At 46.2% G+C, this 21,567-nt stretch overlaps 2 protein-coding genes across 2 annotated transcripts; both read right to left on the reverse strand.

Annotated features, from left to right (window-relative positions):
- Positions 1-686: 686 nt before the first annotated feature.
- On the reverse strand, positions 687-9,152 carry LOC146186000 (solute carrier family 13 member 2-like). Its single transcript, XM_084607966.1, has 3 exons — positions 8,940-9,152; positions 4,834-4,952; positions 687-2,091 (listed from the first exon to the last, which is right to left on the reverse strand). Exons 1-3 carry the CDS (start codon positions 9,150-9,152, stop codon positions 687-689), a joined length of 1,737 nt encoding a protein of 578 aa, XP_084464092.1.
- A 7,894-nt stretch (positions 9,153-17,046) lies between these two features.
- On the reverse strand, positions 17,047-18,965 carry LOC146186001 (uncharacterized). The gene has a single exon (XM_084607967.1). It carries the CDS (start codon positions 18,925-18,927, stop codon positions 17,047-17,049), a length of 1,881 nt encoding a protein of 626 aa, XP_084464093.1. The 5' UTR covers positions 18,928-18,965.
- Between the last annotated feature and the right edge of the window lie 2,602 nt (positions 18,966-21,567).

The raw sequence follows: 21,567 nt of genomic DNA on the forward strand, positions 1-21,567 counted from the left end.
GAGCAGTACTATCCTCTGGGGCACAGCCACGCTGCCTGCAGCAGTTGTAGAGGTCAGAAACAAAAAGATAAACCTCAAACCCAACCAGGGCATTGAGTGGGTGCGGTTGCCATTTGTTTCCACCGCCGATGTCTAGCTCGGTAGTAGATGGCCCTGACGAGCCATCGCGTAACAACTGCGCTGTGTCGAAAATTACGTTTATTTGAAGAGTCCTAGGAGCCGTATTCAGAGGTGACTCCAAGCAGGGCGCCACAATGACATTAGAAAAAAGAGCGCGGGTACCCGTGGCAGAAAAAGCTATAAAGCATCTACCGTGGATCACGGAGTGCAGGTTGGAAAAAAGTGAAATGTGTATGATCGGTAGAAACGCATCTGACTTTTAAAATGAAGGCCTGCTGTAAGAATAACGAGTGGAAGACAAAATTTCGCAATGCCATTGAATATTCAAGTAGTTAAAGTATACAAAGCTAAAAAACGGAAACGTCATAAGAAGAACAGAGGTCGAAATCGAATACGCAGCGGAAAGTAATGTGTTGCATGATTTTACGAAGCGTGATACGTACGATATATGCGCTAGGAAGATGAGTGAACAAAAAGATCATCGAAAAGGTACGGTATAATGACCGCTCTCTGCGAGAACAAGAAACAGGCGTCAGATGCGTCCGGCGCAAGGAGCCGCGAGCGCGTCAGACAAATTGCTCCGACGCCGTCTGGTTCTGCTTGGTGAGCGGCGGAACTGGCTCCTTCAAGTAAAGATAGTCCCAGCACCAGGTGTTGTAAGCAAGGAGAACGATGAGCGCGCAGCCGATCTTCATCGCGATACCTGGCAGTATGAACTCTTCCTCGAGTAGGTCCCCGTAGTCGGTGACGTACTCGCTGACGGGCGTCGCCGTGGACGCTATGAAGCCGAAGTAACAGCAGAATGTGAACGGCATGAGCAGGTACATGGGATGCACTTTGAGCTCATCCGACATGTGGCAGATTAGCGGCGCGAAGATGACAATGTTGTTGAGCGAGTTATTGATTTCGGCGAGCACCAGCGCCAAGCACGTGACCAGCATCTGCAGGTGGAAGGCCGACTTGATGGAGTGGTGCGGCAGCAGCCAGTCGAAGAACTGCTGCAGATTGTAGCGCACTATGAGCTTGGCCACGCACACTCCGGCGCCCATGGTGATGATGAAGGCCCACGATATTTTCTTTACCGCGTGGTGCGCTGTATGGCCTCGGAAACGGCGTCGGCATTGTCCCCGCCCGCGTCGCTGGTGGTAGATGCTGGGCACGGCGTGCAGCACGAAGGCTGAAAAGAACACGCAGGCCGTCTCGTTGAAGATGGATTCAGCCACTTCGACCTCGAGCGCCTCGGCGTAGTGGTGCGAGCCGATTATGGCCGCCGCCATGCACAGGAATGTGATGATGGTTGCCACCTCATGGTACGTGACGGCGCCCAGCTCGGCGAAGTGCCGGTAGATGATGTCCTCAAAGGCCCGCTTGGAGATGTGGTCGCTGGACACCACGTCGCTCGCGTAGCACACGGACAGCACGAACCACAGGAGGAACGAGCAGAGCACCGTGAGGGGCAGGTGGCACTGGACCCACTGGTAGATGGTGATTCGGCGGTAGTTGTACATCTGCTCCATGAAGGCCTTCACGAACAAGTTGCCACCGCAGCCGACCACGGAGCCCATGCTGCCCAGCACCGCCGAATAAGAGATCCCGATGAGGAGACCCTTTTTGACTGTGAAGAACTCGCTGAGGATGCGGATGACGTCCGGGATGACGACGCCGCCTTCAATGAGGTAACGGGCTTCCATGATGGGCGTGCCGATGCCAGCCGTGCGGCGGATGTAGCGCGTTCGCAGCTCGAGCACGTGGAACAGCCGGTTGTCCTGTATGTGCTGCAAGGCCTCCATGGCGATGGGCAGGACGATGGCGGCGGTACGCACAGCGTTGGTCCACATAGAAACCAGGATGGTGGTGATGACGAAGCCACCGATGATGAATCCAGACTTCCCGCCGAAAACTAACAAGAAGGTCAGGATGAGTCGCTTGTGGAGGTTTGTCGCCTCGATGCCGTGCACCACGAGAGCATACCTACGAAAAATAATGGGTGGTTCAGCGACTGACAAGCTCGCGAAGGTTTTTGACTTGTGAAGCTAAGCAATTATGAATTTGCGTGAAAGTAAAGAAGTAAAGCGGCTCTGTGGTCTCTGTGCTAACGCTGACAGTTACTCGAATTGAAAATCGAGAAAATTGAAATTTTCTATTTGGCCGGCTGTGATATACGTATAAAATATAGATAATATATATTGAAGAGTTCTTGCCATTCTATAACATTCGCCTTGCTTAAGCGGTGGCGGGCAGAGAAAGGCTTGAAAGGCATCGCGGACACCCCGGATTACCAAAACGCGCTTAATTTAAAGAAAGCAAAGTATGCAGGAGATGGTTTGCATTAAATGAAGGCATTAAAGAGGGAGTAAGATTTTGGGTAGTTAATGTAAGCGGTTGAAATAAAAGAAAGGGAACGCGCGATGACATTTAATGGAGTTTTTTAATCGACGTCCCAGAGGTTTGCTTTGATTACGTGAAGGAGCACAAGGTTTTGCGGCGTCCAGAGATTCTAAATAGCCAGATGAAGCGCCACTTTCGTTCTCAAAAAATGAAGGTTGCTCTTGATGGCTCATTGAAATACGTCCTAGGATCTTCGGTGTCACACGCCACCTTGGACGGTTTTAGGCCCATTATCGGCTTCTGTTCGACGTGAAGGGTATCGTTTTATGAACATAACCCTGAGGAATTGATGGGTAAAAGTTTGCCATCGATAGCGTAGGCCTAAGAGCAAAGATTGTGTTGTGTGCCCTCTATTCTCTAGTACGTTCTCTGTACTACGTTGTAGAAAGAACCGCCGGACGCCTCTGGAAGGATCAGATTCGAGCCAATTGGCTACACTGTAGTTGCGTAAGAGAAACAAACAAAATTTGCGCGTTCTCATTATAAATCATTCGAGCGTGATGACAAATGGGATATCGATGCAAAATGTTTGAAGTTTTCCAATACATGTAGGTATCGCCTTTCCAAGTATCCTACATTGCAAGGCCAGTAAAAAGATGTGTTAGAAAACTATTGCCATGGAGGGTTCTAAACTCTAATGCGCATTTTATAGAAAACCAATTGTGGGACACTTAAGCTCTGTCTTTAGAGTGATGAGGCGAAAGCGTTTGATGGCTCCAAACTAAAGCTCCCCTTGAGGATCCTCGTTCGCGTCAATGCTGTTTTAGTGCTAAATAACTCGTAGGGGCGGCTGAGTCGAGCGAGTAAATTCACTTGTTTCCCACTCCTGACTGCCCCGCCAGTATACGTGTCCCGGCGCGGATAATTCAAACAGTGAAGCATAACCACCTTGGCCTTTGGCGTCACCATTTTTACTACGAAATCACTACTTCACTACATCCAATCCCCGAAAAATGTTGTGGCTTGCATATGCCGAAATCGAACGAAAAGAAAACCGTTGGTGTGGAGCGGTTTCTAATCAAGGAAGTTTTCGTGGGAAGCGAACACTGAACATCGTAGCTATCGCAGCAGCCGATCACTCCGTGTGCTATACTGCGACACAGACTCGCACTGTCATTGCACGTCTTTGGCTCCATCTATAGGCAGTGCAAATACTGGTGATGTGGGAGATATATATAACACGGTCGGCGCTTGATCACTGATTCCATAATTTGTATCTCTATTATGTCCTACGTAATTAGCGAGCAGCCGTAAACTACAACACTGTGCACAAACACCTTACATAGATATTGTCACGTGGTGCGAAACCAAACCATGCGATCGTGCCTGCGTGACCTAAGGGTATCTTGCCCGAATCGGAATTGAATTATCCTGCTGGGTTGGATTCTCCTCACATTCCCATCTCAACGACAAAGCGGTTAAGACAAAACAGTAAGAGTCTTACATGGGTCTCAGAACGGCCTAGAAGAGGACATTGACAGGGCAGTACAGTGTGGTTAGTTTAGCAGGACATAGCCAAGAATTGAGGGTGTGACATATGCTCGAACGTGTTCACTAAAGCTCGAAGTACAGCTTTACAGCCTTTGAACGTTTGGAAGAGACGTGTTTTCCTACAAGCACTCTTCTCGAGCGCGCACCGAAAGGGGAGTCCCAACAACCGAAAGGGTGTGGCGACAGGAGAGCAAGCACATGTTTCAACTCAGCCGCATTTGCTGGCATCGGGACACGCACGTCTGTTCGACGTTAACAATAATAGTTTAAACTTCACAGGAGCACATATGGGCAACACTGCCGCGTACTTCAATAGTAGCGGCTTAAGTGTTGATCCATCCATATTGATCCCTTCAGTCTTTACGCGGTTTTGAAGTCAATGAATTATGCTGATAATTACGAATGCTGGTCGTATATAGCACTGAATATTTAGTTCACAGCCTGGGCTTCCTTGGTCATTAACATGATGACTTCGATCTCATTTAAACAAAACAGGTAGTTGGAAAATAGCAACCAAGAACATCAGGTAGGATGATTCAGTTTAGTACATTTGTCCCATTCTGAGTGTTTGTTTGTGGGGTTTAACGTGCCAAAGCGACTCAGGCTATGAGAGACGCTATAGTGGAGGACTCCAGAAATTTCGACCCCATGGGGTTCTTTAACGTGCACTGACATCGCACAGCACACGGGCGCCTTGCTTTTCGCCTCCACCGAAAAGCGGCCACCGAGGCCGGGATTCGCCATGCTGAGTCTGCGAACTGCCTCTGCTTAAATGGTACGCTTTCTCATGCGCAGTGAAAACGGGACATAGAATTTGTAAAAAAAAGTACGTACCCAATATAGAGCAGCATTGTTTCAGAGGTGTAGTACGCCAGAAGCTCTGCACTTGAGAAGCCAAGAAACGGTGGCGCCAGGATGATTGGCAGGAAAGATACGATGGCTGGTGGGAAGGACTGCATCAACGTTAGCCAGAAAAAAAAAAAAGAAGATTTACGCGTGGAATGTCTTCATTGGTACGATGTCATACATGGGCCAGCTCTGCCTGCGCTGTATATTTCATATTAGATATATTATCGGGAGGTAGGTAATGTTCATGGAAGGGCAGTTAGTTTGGACAAAACGTAAAGAAGTATAGTTTTGCGCTATTAAACTAGCAGACTTACTGTCCTGCAAATAGCTAACACGATACAACCACCAGAAAACGTTCGGGTGGAAAAATTGCGCTGTTTGACGAAATTTTTTTCATTGCTGAAATGCATTTCATTGCACGTTACAGCTGACGTTGGAAATTAGGTATATTCAGCAAATATGCAAATTAAGGCTAGCTATCGCTGTCCACCGTGAGGGGGAAGGTGGCAGGGGTGATTTAATTGCATATAACGCTTCTTACAAAATGGTTTTGTGGCACAGAATGAACAAGGAATACAGAGCTCTAATGAAAGCACTTTCACGTCTTCCCTCTCTTGCTCATCCACCCTCTTCAAGAGCGACCCCAATTCCGCATTATCGCCATTGTTTATTACGTTTTACGTGCACTTATTACATGGCCGTGGATGTAGAAAGACAGAATCTAATTTACAAGTGACCTTGGGGGATTTTTAATTTGAACTTGCATGAGGAGAGTGAACAAGTGTTAGGCGGAGTAGATAGTAGTCTCCGTAGTACTGGGAGCCCGGAATAGCGTGGAATATAAGTGGCAGCCTATGAACAACTATGCACAGATGCTTTTAGTCTCAGTATAAATAAACGGTTTTCGCTATCAAAACATGCCTAAAATGGAAAAATAATTTATTGTCGTGAATATCGAAATTAAAGCTCTTTTCACCAGTCGTTTCAATATCTCGACGATCTTACTGAAAGAAACCGATTAATATCGTTTTGGAAGGTCGGACGATGCAATGTCCGCTCTGAGGTTCGTTCCCGAACGTTCGCTAAAGCCGCATGCATTCGGCTTACGAAACCAATGACACAAGGCGACATGTTTCTTCTAGATTATAAACGCTCTTTTTTCAGTTGAGAATTGCGTATACAAAAAACAAAAAAAAAAAAAAGGCGTGGAAAAAATTTTGGCGTTTGCAGACTGTGGTGACTTCTGCGCTCGTTAAAAAGCTGAAAAGGTCCAGTAGTGAAAATTCGTACATATAACAGCCAAATAGATAATCAATAGGCACTCAATAGATATAAAAAAATAAAGAAAAAAAAAACGCTAACAAGTTATAGCGCTTAGTGGCCGTTTCTAAATCGCACCGCAACTCGTAAGCATCTAAAGCCACCAGAGTTCTGAAAGTACTTCAGCTGATGTCTCCTTGCCGCCGTGCCGCATATTGTATTTACGGCGACGCAGTACTTCGCCTTCATGTATGGTCCGCTGGCATGAGGAACTGGCTTGCGGCGCTTGCGCGCGCCAGCTGTACGGCGTGTTTGATTTAGTGTTTTATCCAGTGTCGCTCACTGTGCTTGAAACACGCATAACATGGCATATCTTTGTTGTAAAGAGTGCAGAAGAGTAGCGCTTTCGGGTGCACCAACAGACAAGGATCCAATGTGCTGATTGCGAGCAAACTAAAGCCTGTGTGGGTGCATCGCATTCGGCGCGAGAAGTTTGTCCCATAATGGGTACCCGGCTGTATGAGCGCCGTGGAAACTTACCGCCTGTGGATAAAACAAAATTTTCGTTTTCCCTGCATTTTGTCAGTTTGGAGTCACAAATAAGTCTCCATAAATCATCACATGATTCTGTTCATACCCTTATTTGTAAAAGCTTTGTTTTCTGATACCTTGCAGTTTCCTTCCCTGCAGGTCAGCGATATTTCCTGCTGAGTACCTAAACCTGCACATTGTAAATGTGTTGCTCGTTCGTAGTGGTTGCGTTGATTCAGAATAAATGTATTCTAGCAATAGTTCTTTTTTACATACTGCAGAGTTCACGTAGTATATGTACTATATATAAAAGGAATTTTTCTGCGGTTGTGCAAACGCGCAACATACCTTTGCTCCTTTCTGAGGCAGCATGGGGCAGTTTTTCCCGCTGACAGAAAAACAAGCTGAGGCAGAATACAGTCCATACAGCTCTTTCTCTCAAGCATCCCTTGAAAACGAACGAACATTTTGACATTGTCGCGGAACCCTTACACACATTTCTTCCGTTACATCAACCGCTGAACCACAGTCGCTAAACCCCAGCTGCTGAGTAGGAGCATCTGAGTAGGCCTATTATTAGTCTATTGCGAAATGCTCAAATACAAAATAAACGGCTGTGCTTCCAGTACACTTTACCTTGTTTTTGCTTTTTGCTTTTTCTGTGGTTCTGAAACGCTAACTAGCACCAGTCATTGAAAGGGAGTTAGGTTAATTTTGTCTTTCATTCTTTACACGTCATCGTGAGCTGACATTATCGGACAAAATTCCGTTTTATAATGTCAGCTTAAGGGGTATCTGATCACGTAGTTATAGCGGTGGCTTTGCATCAATGCGTCCGCGCTGTTGCCAGAGTCCCTCCTATTGCTGAACTTCTCCTCACGGAAGGAAGAAACGGTGTGCTTGGTGTGAATATTAAGCTATGCGTCCCATCTTAAGCAAGAATTTTCTGCATTTGCGAGCCTGTCAAGATAGATGTTTACGGCAGAATCAAGCGACGTAATTTGTGCTGCTCTCATTGAAGCAAGAAAGGTACAGCGTTTGTCAAACGTGTAGAGACAAACGAGTCTGCTCCTGAGCCGTGCAGTGGCACTGGCTTAGCCTTAGTAGGGGTCTTTTCCATTAGATAGGGTGAAGCAAATGCTTTTTACCGTCAAGAGATTTGGAACGTTGGAAATTTATTAGAAGCCACACTAAGTGGCTCAAGCTGACTTCCTGGGCTCTACACTTTTGAGAAAGACTGTATGCTACGTGAGAGCCAAAAAAAAAAAAAAAAAAAAAAAGAAAACGAGCGTGTACGAAGCTGCCGTCGTGAGATGCTTTGAAGGCTGTCCTAAACGATTGCTTAAAAAAGTGACCAGAGTTCCAGTCACTTTATTAGCGCTCGAACAGAGCATACAATAACTAGTCACTTTTTGAAACGGATATTCCGAACTAGTAAAACCAAGAGCTTTGTTTCCCGGTGAGGGTGGTTCGTTTTAATGCGAATACACTTACCCAGGAATCTCTCTTTCTTGAGTTCGTGAGTTGGTTTCATGTCTCCATGCCTGGTTGCCCTAGCAACAGTGATGCTTGCCGTTGTCGAGCCACCGAAGCGACATGACGGCATGCATATCACATATCTTTGTAATAGGGAATCCTCCCCTATTGCTTATTGCATGTCATTTGCTGGTACGGCATCACTAACGGCCCTTCACGTGACACCGTATTTTCTCCCTATCAAATCGAAATTGAGACGCAAAGACGTATGTACCTCCAACTGTGTTCCGTGAATTAAAAAATATTTAACAGTTGGCCAAATTGTATGCCAATATCTGAATACTAAACCGCCATGCGTAACCATCAAGCGGAGTGTATGGATTCAAAAGATAGGACCGAGTGACCAGAAGAACCGAGTAGAAAGCATGAGAAAAAGAACATGGTACGAGCTGCTGAAACACAAGAAAAGGAGGGGCTGCTAGGCGGGGGGGCTGACAGTATCACTGAAGGTATACGTGCGATAATCGCTCTGCTCAACCGGAACGTTGTACCACTTTCATACGAATATCGTTTCCACCATTTAAACCTGCTCAATATTTTATTCGGGGGCGTCACTTATCGATTGTAGCCAACTTCTATTTTTACTCAGTATCCCTTTAGGGGTGCTACTTTGGGATTGAAGCAGCCATTCTTCTGAGCACTGCGCTTGTGTATCGGCGAGTTTTCTGTGTGAGCTACACTGTCCATGGGTGGCCTGCTAGCCCTAATGACGCGCTCTGCGTCACACGTTATGTCAGGTTCTAACTGAGATAAACGTGGCGAACCTGGAAGAGCCAGAGGAAGAGCACGTAGAGGACGATGAAGGCGCAGTGGCTCTCGGACGAGCGCTGCCGTAGCAGAGGCGTCAAGCAGACCGGGATCGCGTACATGGCGAAGACGCGCACGTAGAAGCCCAGGGTCTGGAAGCGCTCGGGTAGCCCATGCCGCGCTAGGTCCGTTAGGGACAAGTCGTCCGGATTCGCAAACTGGTCAATCATGGCTGCTGATCCTGGCCTTTACAGATGTTCCCCCGGATCGGGTTGAAGTGGCTGCGCTAGAGGTTTTATTACTGTTAGCTTCAAGTATTTCTTCAGGTGTGTTCCCTGTATCTCCTCTACGCGGATAGCCGAGCCTGCGTGCTGAGCAATACGGTTTTACCCCAGCGCTGCAGTCGTAGTGTTAGGCCCGGCACGGACGCCGCAGTGCGTAGGTCAAAGGTAAACGCAGAGCCATCGTTTACTACATACAGATTCCACTATGTATAATTTTTGTCTCATGACACTCTACAAGCAATTTCAAGTTCACATGCAACACAGCCACATAACAGACATTCTGCCTTTTCTAGAATTACTATTTTTGAAATTGAGCGTCTCTATATTCGCAACAAATACGCCTTTTGAAATTAATGGTCATATCTCGGTTTGCCTTCATTTCAAAATTGCAGCGCCACATAAGCCAAGAGCGTGAGACTGACGAGACAGCGACGAGCGCTATCATCCAAATGTTGTTCCATGCTGAAAGCTGACCATTGCGCCTTCCCTAGCCACATCGAATGCTTAAATAGCGGGGCACAAGCGGTGCTTGCAACCGAGAGTCCTCTCGCGCGATATCGTAGGGTTTTTAATACAATGGCCGATACACAATCCAATAGCATCAACAACAACCTAACCTTCTCTGTGAACACGAACATCACGATTGCGGTTTCGTTGCGAATGTCCCCGTTTTCGTGTTTACTGCTGTTTACAGACCATCGCAGTTATTCGAAAGCTGGGTGAAAAAGTACTCTTTGTCGCACTGTTCACGGCCCGGCAACTTAATTCATCTATCGATAGCATTCCGTCTCATGCACACAAAGGCACCGTTTTAGCGTGGGCGCGTGATGAAGCGCGGAATGCTACTGCTCGGCTGTACGAACGCGAGAACCGCTTGCCGCGAGCTCCTATACACGTCGTAAGGGTGAGGAAGCTGGGCTACTTTACCTTGAAGTGGTGCTGCAACTTGCGTTCAGTCGTAGTTGACGGAGGAGACAACGGTTAAGGCGCTGCCCAGGGCGAACGTTCGAGCGTGCAGCTACGCGTTATGGCTTCGTCTCACGGCTCGAGGTGCGCGCTACAGCCCCGAGACGTGGCACTTCATTTTCATCCCTTCAAAAGACTACTGAAGCCAAATAGTCTAGTTTGACGGCTATTTTGTTTTTCATAATTGTCCAGACGGCTATCAGCGGATCTTCGCCATGTAGTCCGGTGTTTCTCTTTCTGATGACCTACCTTTTTTTAATAATAAATGAAATGAATAAGATACAGTCATTGCTGTTATTTAGGTCTTAATATAATTTTTTTGTCCACGCCAAGAAAACCCCATCAAGTAGTGACATATCGCAGTCACTACCATAAAAATACCTATACTTGCGGAAAAGTTTTTCTGGCTATGGAGCCAAGGCTACGGGGACGGTGTACATATAGTTCTGGCATATCTGGCCTCAGGTACGGTTTCTGTTTCAGTTCCGCCTTTACTTGAAATAATGAATTCCGAATCCCCAGCGAAGCAGAAATGTCTTTCTTCACACTAATAACGGTCTAAGTGAACGTATATTCACGGTTAATGCAGCATTCGTTCATTCATAAACCTTCCCCTCTAGGCCTCAGGTAGACGCAGCAACAGCCGCCAACGTACACTTCAGGAGATTCCCGGCAGATGGCTCAGCCTTCCCATTTGCACGTTGTGGTGTGCTGATATTAAAATGCACTACACTCACGTTGTACTCGTCTATATTGTAGTACGATCTGGATGTAATAACAGAAGTATTTCTGTAATGATATAATATTCCAGAACAGATCCGCGTAATTTATCAAGGGACTATATTCTTGTGCCCAGTGAGCTGATGCGTTTTGGCTCTGTAGCTTTGGCACCACAAAACCTTGCCCGGGAGTACAGTTCCTTCCGTCCGCATTCTTTCTGGCAGCATGAAAGAGAAAAGCTTCAGCGCTATGAAAATACTGCATCATCCAATGATTAGCAACTAGAGGTGTGCGAGTAGCACATTTTAATTATCCAATCGAGTATGAAAAATGATGAAGGCCACTTAAGCTCCGCCTTTATGGGTATGACGTGATAGCGTAGGCTACCAGCGCATGCACATATAAAGGCCCATTTTAACCGAGCCGTATGAACGTGCCTGCGTGGCTTAGGGGTAACGTGAATGCAAGGGTTCTGTCAGGCTGATTCTGATATCACATTCCCTTATATGAAAGGAGAGGCCAGAGTTGGCAGCTCCCGCCCAATGTAATGACAGGACGCCTTACGACCAGTTAGTGCTTGGCCATGCCAGCTTACAGCTGTCACCTTCCAGCGCCATGCCCGCGCCTTTTCGCTCACAACGCCAACGCCGACATCGGATTTTCGGTGAAGGGGGACTTTAACGCATTGAAATACGGAAATGGCTGCCTCAAGTCCACGTGGCGGTCGTGTAGAGCACACATATGCACACACGCGGCATAGCATGTGCCGCTTTTCAAGCGTCAAGAAACCTGGCAGTATAATGCGCTCAGTGTTTCAAGGACAGATGAGAGACGGAACCTTGGGAAATGCATTGCAAGGTCATGTCTTGATGAAACAAAAATCACTTGGCCAAATCAAATAACGTTTTGAAAAGGAAGATCATTGAAGCATTTAGAATGAGTCGGGGTAGGGCGGAGCGTCCATCACAGTTTCGTCCATGGTTCTGAGGAAGAAGGCGCAGCTGCTTATATATTTGACTTATCGGAGGCATGCATGGTTCGCAACATCGCTATGCTCGTGGCGAATATGAACAGGGTGGCTGAGCACCCTAAGGGAATACGAATAATGTACACAATTCAGAATACAATACGGAGCGAATAGCGATTGAAACGAAACGAATATGGTTTCGAATTTGCCCACTTACAAGAGTATTAGTACAAAACGAATCACGCCGGAGAGCATATCGTGGGAAAAAGGGGCGGCACTGCGGAATGGTGGTATAACTTACGTCGTTATAATAGCTGCAGCTGTCATAAAACGTTTCACACGTGATGCGAGCGAATAGCGGTTTCTATTATTGCCATTATATTAATATCATGTTTGTGAAACTTTCGTGGAAGAGCGAAATCTTGTTAGTGACTGGAGATTTGGTTTATTTTTACATAGAGTGCGAAAACGCGAGAACCCTCGCATTTTCGCATAATTAACATTCCACCTTGGTAAAGTAAAAAAAAAAAAAGAAGAATCCCATTCTCCGCAATTATATTACATCGTTAAGGACACAAGCCAACTGTGCAGTGTTCTACGAACTTTTAAAATAATTAACCAATAAAAAAGAGACCTGCAGAGCAATCACGAAATTTTTGGGGAGCGCGTCTAATTATTTCACCATTTCTGAATCTAAAATATTTAGAGCGGCTCAGAGGATACCTAAATCCAATTATTTCTTTCAGTAAAACCAAAAATAATTTTCCTGCTTTTTCTGCCTGTGTGGCGTTTCTGTCGCAGAAAAGGGCGCATTCATCGCTGAAAAATCGAATTTATAAACCTCCCGGACAGTCGTTTCTCAATTGGGATTTGCTTGCTGATATAGACGAGTTACATCCGTTTGGAGGGAATGTCGTTTTAACGTAGCATGTCGGATCTGTGCCTAAAAAGCTCTGTAAACGCACACGGTATGATGCCGAGGCCGGTATGCCGCACGGTGATTGAAGGACGAGCTCATGCCACACCCTCGCACGGCCTGAGCAGTCATAACAAAGCAGTCGCTGCTGCTGGCAGTTGGGGAGTTTAGAACCCGCATTCGCCGATATGGCTTAAGTTCTTTTATTTTCTTGGCCAGGAGAAGTTTAATGTTACACTTTATGGCCGCGGGTTGGTTTCGAACCCGGTGCGGCCTCAACAGATCGCCTTCGCCGCCCTCTGCATCACACTACTCCTCCATCACCGCAGCGGAACTTCCCGCGTGTTTAGCTGAAAGTTTCTGATGCAGGGTTATCCATGTCATCGTCTTCGTCGACGTGTACTCATTCTCAATGGATCCAGAATACACAGTTGCCGCATTGGCCTTTTAAGGTGCGTTAAGCACACATAAAATTTCGTAATACGCTACCCTGAGGCCACCACTCGCCCATTTCGGAGATTTTGAAGCCTGTTCGACCCTGAAAGCAGAGCTTTGCACTTAAACCGAAGATAAAAGCCAAGTGATAGCGCACCGAAAGGCTAAAATCTCCGTGATTCTTTCCGTTTGCTTTTTGTCGATGATGCTGTAATGAGCGCTGGCAGCGTTAAAGGCCCCGTTTTAAAGAAAATCCGGCGTTGGCCTTGTGAACGAAAAATCTCAGACATGACTCGGACAGGCGGTAGTTGGGAGGTAACATTGCAGGGCAGTGATTGGTCATCGGGTAATGTGACGTCACGAAGTCACATGACATGCCGAGTTGGCAGCGTCTGCGTCTCCTTCCCCTCCTGACAGGCAAAAATCACGCGGCCCCTAGCTACTCAGACGCGTGGCTTTATCTCTATGTCAAGTAGCCTTTCACATATAACGGTAACTTACGCCTCTATGCTAATGATGATATACGAGGTAATAAAGGCGCAGGTAAAGCGATTGGCGTCCAAGCGAGGAGCAAAGTAATTATTAAACAATCCAAGCGAGTAGCAAAGTACATGTACGCGAACGAGGGTCCGTAAGGGGAAGCGGCAAAGAATGCCCACTCGATAACCAATGAGCTGTAGTAAGCCGTGATTAGTTTTATTGTAATAGCAATAGTGCGCCAGGTTCCGTGTCATCGCATATTCATGGCGGAGGCCACGCTTGACCTTGAACAGCCGAGGAGGAGGAGGAGGAGCAGAAGAAGAAGAAGAAGAAGAAGAAGAAGAAGAAGAAGAAGAAGAAGAAGAAGAAGAAGAAGAAGAAGAAGAAGAAGAAGAAGAAGAAGAAGAAGATGAAGAAGAAGAAGAAGAAGAAGAAGAAGAAGAAGAAGAAGAAGAAGAAGAAGAAGAAGAAGAAGAAGAAGAAGAAGAAGAAGAAGAAGAAGAAGAAGAAGAAGAAGAAGAAGAAGAAGAAGAAGAAGAAGAAGACTGGTAACTTACGCTCTCGCGTCATACTCTTAAATGATGAGCTTAAGTGCCCCCAATAATATAGCACCTTACACTAATAGAGCGTGGTAGGGGAATAATGTAGCAGGCAGAAGAAGCTTCCGCCGTTGCTTTCGCAATTCAAATAGGGTTAACAAGAGTTAAACCCCAATTAATTTATTTCCAAGTTCGCGCACCTACATTTTGCATGTAAGCTTTGTGGGGTACATTTCTATGTGCATATATACTGACTGTTTTTATTTTTGGCAGGTTCAACATATTTTAGAAACTTAACTAGATTTAATGCGTCAGCACTGTATGACTACGTAGTGGGGTTTTGTGTATGCAAGACCTTGTCGGGGCTGTAATAGAGGAGCTGTTTCGTATATCGGGGAAAAGGACGGTACCACCGAACAGAGCGTCAAAAAAAAGGTGAGCAAGTGAAACAATGGTTGATCTGAGTTAATTAGTTAAATAATTGAAGGGAATTAAGTCAATCGGACGTCGAGACAGTCAGAAGGGATAATGTAGATATCAAAAGGGGGTCCCATGATACTCGACTTCCGGTGACGTCGGCCTAACTTCCGGTAACGAGAATTTTGAAATGTTTTAACGGTAATGTGCGGGAAAGGGTGTGATTTGCGTGCAAAAATGGGTGGGACTGGTTAGAAAGTGTGTAAAGAGAGGTAATCAACAAACTGCAGTCTGAAAAATTCCAAGAACACTGTAGAATATGCAGGGCAGAAAAACAAAAGCTTTTGAGTGTTGCTACTGCACACGGTAAATCACGCGGTCCTTGTTGAACAAAACCAGCGTTTCGTTGAACACCTCAAAGTTCCCCGGCGTTCTATAATTGGTTAACAGGACAGGAAAGACGCAGTATCTTTCACTTGCGAAATCTCGCTGCCACATCTCGTGGAGAACACCGCAACGATCAGGCTTACGCATTTTTCCAGTGCAGATTCTGCAGTCAACTCAGAAACTTTTTCGAGCCCTCGGCTATATTGGGAGCTACGGAGGACAAAGGGTAAGAGGCAGTAATGCAACCAGTTTGCTATTTAACGAAATACGCTAAAAACCTTTAAAAATTTCATTTTAGGCGGTATGTTGTATCTGCAGAATCGCAGTTCGCCCTCGAAATAGTATATCTGATAAAAAAAAAAATAAAAAAATGTACAAGGCCCGCCAACGTCCTCGTGAGAGGCGATTCAAACTAGCAAGGGTGGAAGAACGGGCTAGTTGGTAAATCGCCTTGGAAAGCAATCTAGCGCACTTCAAAACACAGACACAGGGAGGGAACGACAACACAGCGCTGACTTCAACTGGTTTTTTATTAGAGAGTGACACAATATATATGTACGAAAAAACCAGTTGAAGTCAGCGCTGTGTTGTCGTTCTCTTCCTGTGTCTGTGTTTTGAAGTGCGCTAGTTTGCTTTCCAAGATTCAAACTAACACAGCTCTAGCCCAGCTGTGTGACGTAGGTTTCACCACTCACGATATTTCTTCACTCTGCTGGCATCACCTGAGCGCCACACTGGCGTGCGGTGGTTCGTTGCCAATTTCGTTTCAACCGTGGCCCCACTGATAGCCGCCGCGCTGGGACCTCGGAACGCCGAAGCGGGGCAAATTGGCTGGACGCGCCAGGTGGCAGTCTGTTACGGTGTGAAGCTGTCTATCAGCCGGACATCTGTGGACATTGTGACAAGGGCTACAATATATTAAGAAATGTTTTTAAGGCAGAAGCCTTTCTAGTCTCATGGAACGAAATCCCGTGCGCGAGAGTTGTGCGAGAGATCTGTGCGCGGCCGGAGAAAGTGTGACAGATACTGCGCCTTGCTTTTCCTGTAAACCAATTACATGCAGGACTTCAACGAACGCCAATAAGAAGCAAAAGGTGAGAGGCAAGTGATACGAGAGGAAGGCTAGGCTTTCGCCATTCTTCTCTTGACATCTAAGAGGCCCGCTAATTCTTTTCTCGGCTATAGCATTTGCAGGATGAGCTGTAGTTATGCAAATATTACTGATGCTCTAAAAATTATTGAGAAAATGTAGCGTGTTTAGTTAATTACCAAACTAAACAAATCATTTTGCTTCTTACCTAGTATCTATCGCAGCCCAATAAAGATCCAGTGATAAAATAAATCGAACTCCAGTCATCTGTCTTTAAAAATGTTTGACCTTGGAACAAAAACATCATTCAAGGGGACGAAAAAACTGCCGACAATGCTCTCTTCTTGCACATTTTCCGGTCATAATCAAATGGTCATAAATCTACATTATATGGCATATGTTAACGCTTTAATCAGCTGCGTAAGATCAGTGAGTCATATTCATTGATCAGCTGTGCGTGAACAAAGGGTTGACGAATCGATTTATATATTAATGGTTCGGTAAACGTGACGGCTAATCACATATACTTTGCGTCAGAGAAGACCCTTGTTTTACGCATCACTTTCTAAGAACATTAAACCTAGGTGCTTTGCTCTTGCCGGATTTACAGGCTACATCACAATTAAGTAACGTGGATAGAACATTTTATCTACGCAACAAAGGGGAAAATACCACACTATATATGTCATTGCAGTTCTTACGCGTTACCACTTTGCTAAAGCCGCTATGTGAGCGCTTTTTTCTACCACCCACAAAGCGTCAAAACACGCCGTGAATGCATAAACGAGGCATATTCGAAGTTCACTTTTCAAGCAAGCCAGAGAGGTGCATGTTGATGACGTTACACTGGTGTCGGACATTCCTGTACCCTATTATTCATTTAGTCGCATTACTACACGATCTAACGACATTCTAGGTCATTGTCAGAACGTTAGTGGCACGGGCATCGCATTAGGCTTCTGTGTCTTCTTCCGGCAGCGCTTTGTGCACTTCTTCACCTTCTTGGTGCACGGCCGCTTCTTGACGCACTTCTTCGGCGTCTTGGTGCACGGTGGTTTTCGGGTGCTGGCGCATGGACACTCCTGAGCCTTGGCCTCTAGTGCCTGCAAGTCACGTGCTATGCGCCTTAGTGGGCTTGTGCTTGTCCTGGTTCCATTTCTGGACTTCAGGCGCCATGGCCTGTGGTCTACAGCCAATGCTCCTGGAACGTGGTTCGTAGCGTTGCGCAGCTCGTACATGTTTCCACCGGGCTCAGCCAGTGTATTTATGCCAACTCGCAGCATCGGCAGAGGTTGCTGACGCGACGGTTCTTGTCCCTGTTTCTGAGGTGGTCGTTGTAGAAGTGGCAGCGGCTGACGTTGAGGCTGGGCATCATAGTAGGCCAAAGGAACGTAGTCCTCGTACACGTAAGTGGTTGCGTACTCGTAGGCAATATCATTAGGCGGCGGGAAGCGAAGGCTACCCAAAATTTTGGCAGGAGGCTTTTGTTGAATTTCGGACCGGAGACGCTGCAGGGCGACATCTTGAGGTTTGAACAACAGTTCCTGCATGTCGCTTGGCTTGAAGCTGTTCTTGTTCTTCGCAGAGGCCTTATTGACATCGTCGCATTCGCATAACTCTGTCGCGATTCCGGCGCTACGGTCCATATTCCTGCGCTCAACTTGCACTGCAGGTTTCCGGATGATGTTGCCGAAAGGAGTGCTTGGGACACCGGATACCTTCCCTCGATATATATTTTCGTTACAATTGAGGCCCAGGCTGAAAGACTGCAAGCAACCGGACGGGTCATTCAGAGTATCGCCTTCTGGTTCACGGGGGCTGTCGGTGATTGCGGCCAGATCGGGCTGATCAAATTCATCCCTTGATGGCATCAGCACGGGAAACGTCACCTTTATCAGCGGTGGCGGAGGTCGCAAACGTACAGTCATAGCATTGTTGAGTATTTTATAAGCCGGCTTGGCAGGGTACTGGTCAAAGCTCTGCTTCGGGAAGAAGGGTACCGGGTTGGACTGCTCCAATTCTGCCAGGTCTGGTGTGACAGGTGACTCGGACCCCGTTTTCCATCGTGACAGGTCGTCAATGAGCGTAGCGGAAGCTTCACGAGAATATGATGTTGGAGGTTCGAACGTCACGGAGGGCGCAAATAAGCTGTGAATGACATCTTTTTCGTTCTGAACATTTGAAATGGATGAATTCATTTCAGGAGCACCCACTGTGGCGTTTTCTACTACGGCACTCATGGATTCATTAAAATCGACTCTGGAAGCACCAACTCGTTGCTCTGTAGACGTTGCCACGGAGGACGTGCCCGGGCGGACCCAAGGTACTTTGCTGGCGTGCTCACCTAAAGACACAGGAACAGCCTTAGCGGAAGTATCTGTGGGAGCATATTCAACAGAAGGAGGAGTACTGCCAGCCTTCGCCCTCGAGAAAGCTGTAGATGGCGATGCCGTCCTTCTGTGCCAGCAGCCTCTTCCAGCGCTGTTAAAGACGTTGATCTGCACCATGAGTGACTGGTCACGCTTCAGCCGGCTTCTTAGGAGTGAGTCCAAGTCAGGGTACACCGAAACGTTTTGACTTGCATTCGCGATGTCCACGAGCACTTGCTGAGACTGTTGATGTTGAGCCGGAGCAATCGCGTACCTTCTGTTCTGCTGTCGTCCGTTTGCGAGGTTGAGCAGACGGAGCTTCTGCAACGCATCAAGCAACCCTCGCTGCGGACCTTGGTCGACCTGGCCGTTGGAAAGCGACAGGACGCAGCCTGGCAGCAAGAGCGCTATCAGAAGCAGCGCTGTCAGGGCCATGATGGTGCGGGACTCCAGTCCCGCGCTTTACTGCGGGACCATGTTCTTAAAACGAGGTCGCTGGAGCCGCCATATATTTAGGCCGTGGCTTCGCTTTTTGCTCTGGATTGAACTGGCTTGCGGTGCAGCAAAACACAAGACTAATTTCATTAAAAATGCTAGTGCCATTTTGGTTGTTTATTTTGATCGTTCGCATCACGAGCGCCGCGGCGTCGAAAACAAATTATGAAAATAGGCACACATATGTGTATAATAATAGAAAAAAATGTAAAAGAAGTTTATCAGACAAGGAACCTAAAAAGCGCATAATCGAGAATATTAAATTACGGTGATATAATCAGGAATTCTGCTCAAAATGATTATGTAATTAATATGCGAACAAATCAGTTCTAATCGCCCTGTAAATTAGCTGTCAAATATCCTATATTTTTGTAGATGCTCCTTAAACTACGAAAAGGAATTTTATTGAGCGTCTCTGGCACGTCTGAAAACGGTGCTCTGCCATTGCAGGTAAAAATCGAAGTGCGGTAGAGATACAATTTCATATGTATTTATACAGATACCTACAGCGCCTCAAGGGCATCATTGCGGGGGAAAGCGACATGACGCAGCGAGATTGTGTTTTTAAATATATTGCCGGCCGTTCAAACATTTTAGCTATTATTACTGCCTCTATCACCACTTTTATGCCGCACTTTTTAGTTGGGGCAGCAAGAAATGCGACAGTGCTAATTATTTTAAGTAAAAAAAATAGGCCATATTGGCAAGACAACGTACTTCTAAGTGACTTCTCTTTTTTTTTTTCTTTTTTCGCCGTCCGCTTTCAGTTCCTTTTTAGACTCTCATCGTGGTCTTCCTCGCGTGATTACTCTCTTCCTGCCCACTTTTTTGTGCGCCGCGGAGCCCTAGTAAAAACAGGAATGGGCAGTGAACCTCAGCGGCATTGCTACTATCGTTAAGCATTTTTGGCTGCTCATCTCGTGTAATTTTCCCACACGGCGGTGAAGTGTCTACCGCCGTGCCTTCCTATTATAAGTAATAATCAGTACGAGTTCCGATATATATGTGCTTGGTGATTTTCTTCTGATGTGGTAACAGAGCAGTGTAATAGTAACAAAACCAATGTGACGTTTGAGAAACAGAAGACGAGTAAAGAATAGGAAAATGAATAACTTCTGTACAAAGAGAAAGAGGTATTATTTGCGTCAGAGTTTCGGCCCGCTATCATTTACGCGGAACCCGCATGATGTAAAAACAGCCATATGAGGAAACTATAGTGACTTACCTCATAGCGACTTTAGTACCAACAGTCGGTACAGCCCCGAAGCGGCTTAGGATCGGAAGAAAATAAGGAAGCAGCTGTAGTGATGGTTGGCGTTCATTGCATGCACTATAGCACGCTCTCAACGTCTCCACTACCTGAGTCATGAGCCTCTCCTTGCTGCAGCGGACTACCAACATCTGAAACGGCCTTCGAGTGCGCGTATATCAGGCAATGTGAGGTGTGCATGAATCTCTTGTGTCGCAGAATGCCGCAAATAAATCTTTATTTATGTCATTCAGGTCTATCTTTTACCAACCTTAGATCTTGTGGAGAAATTGAGTCCACAGACTATTTTAGCTCTTCTGCCGGCGGTTGGCTTCTCTCCCTAGAGTTTAAGATAATCTTTCGCTAGATTAGGCCTTCCTCTAAATATTCCGATTCTCCTCTCCTTCGGAGCAAGCGTCACAGGATATGTCTTGAAACCAGTGTGCGATCCTGTCCACGATTATATAACTTCATCTGGTAGATTCATTTGCTAGAATGAGAATTCATTGCTCTTTCTTTCCCTTTTAATTTTTTGTTTAAGTTCTAATTTAACGCTTATTACCTAAGCACTCCATTACTTGCCCACATATCTTTAGTATCTGCTATACACTTTGGCCAATCCCCCGTGGTGGGCATGTGCTGTTATGACTGAGGACATCATCACTGCATGCATTGCCGATCCTGTCATGATTGCGAACGAAACACCGCACTGATGAAAGTGGTGCTGATAGACCGCTCCCTACGTATCTACGTCCCCGAGTAATTTATCTTGAATTATTATTGCCATGTATTGAAACATTTAGAGCGACAGCTCTTCAGAAACGTCGACAAGTTTCATCGAATAATGAACTATCTTTTCGAAACCTGTTTAGACTATATCATTCTCACCTCTTGTTACCTGCTACCTCTGGCTGCCGACACGCAGCAGGTTACAGGTAGGTTCTTTAAGCTTATTCAATAGAATACGTAAATGATAAATTGGTGCAGACAGTTTAGTTATCTGCTTTTCAAGACGATCAACGAGCTCCCAACAGACTTTGTTCCACAAGCCAATAATTAAAGTTAAATAAAACATTTACTAAACCCTTCGCATTGCCGAACGATAAAATACTGCAAGCTAGGTCACGTCAATGTGAACAGCGCTCAGTTGGTTCCGCTGGGTTAGAACGCTCAATATTCTCTAATCGCTGGGTTATATTTAGCTCGGCCACATGTCCCCGATTATAAGGTTCGGGATGAAGATAAACCGCCACAAAAATTTCAGAAAATGTCGGCTAAAATTCTAACACCGTGCGAGAACTGCGTGGCACACGTTCTCTTCTATCGCTGAG

This window comes from Amblyomma maculatum, chromosome 6 (genome assembly GCF_055883805.1).
Source record: "Amblyomma maculatum isolate TAMU_Amacu chromosome 6, ASM5588380v1, whole genome shotgun sequence".
In the NCBI taxonomy this organism is placed as follows: Eukaryota; Metazoa; Arthropoda; class Arachnida; order Ixodida; family Ixodidae; genus Amblyomma; species Amblyomma maculatum.

Excerpts from the sequence above, each read along its gene's own strand:
- LOC146186000 (XM_084607966.1), bottom strand. The coding sequence starts at position 9,152 with ATGATTGACCAGTTTGCGAATCCGGACGACTTGTCCCTAACGGACCTA. Across the intron at positions 4,953-8,939 it reads TCTTCCTCTGGCTCTTCCAG|TCCTTCCCACCAGCCATCGT; the intron begins GTTCGCCACGTT and ends ACGTTGATGCAG. Across the intron at positions 2,092-4,833 it reads ACAATGCTGCTCTATATTGG|GTATGCTCTCGTGGTGCACG; the intron begins GTACGTACTTTT and ends TATTTTTCGTAG.
- LOC146186001 (XM_084607967.1), bottom strand. The coding sequence starts at position 18,927 with ATGGCCCTGACAGCGCTGCTTCTGATAGCGCTCTTGCTGCCAGGCTGC.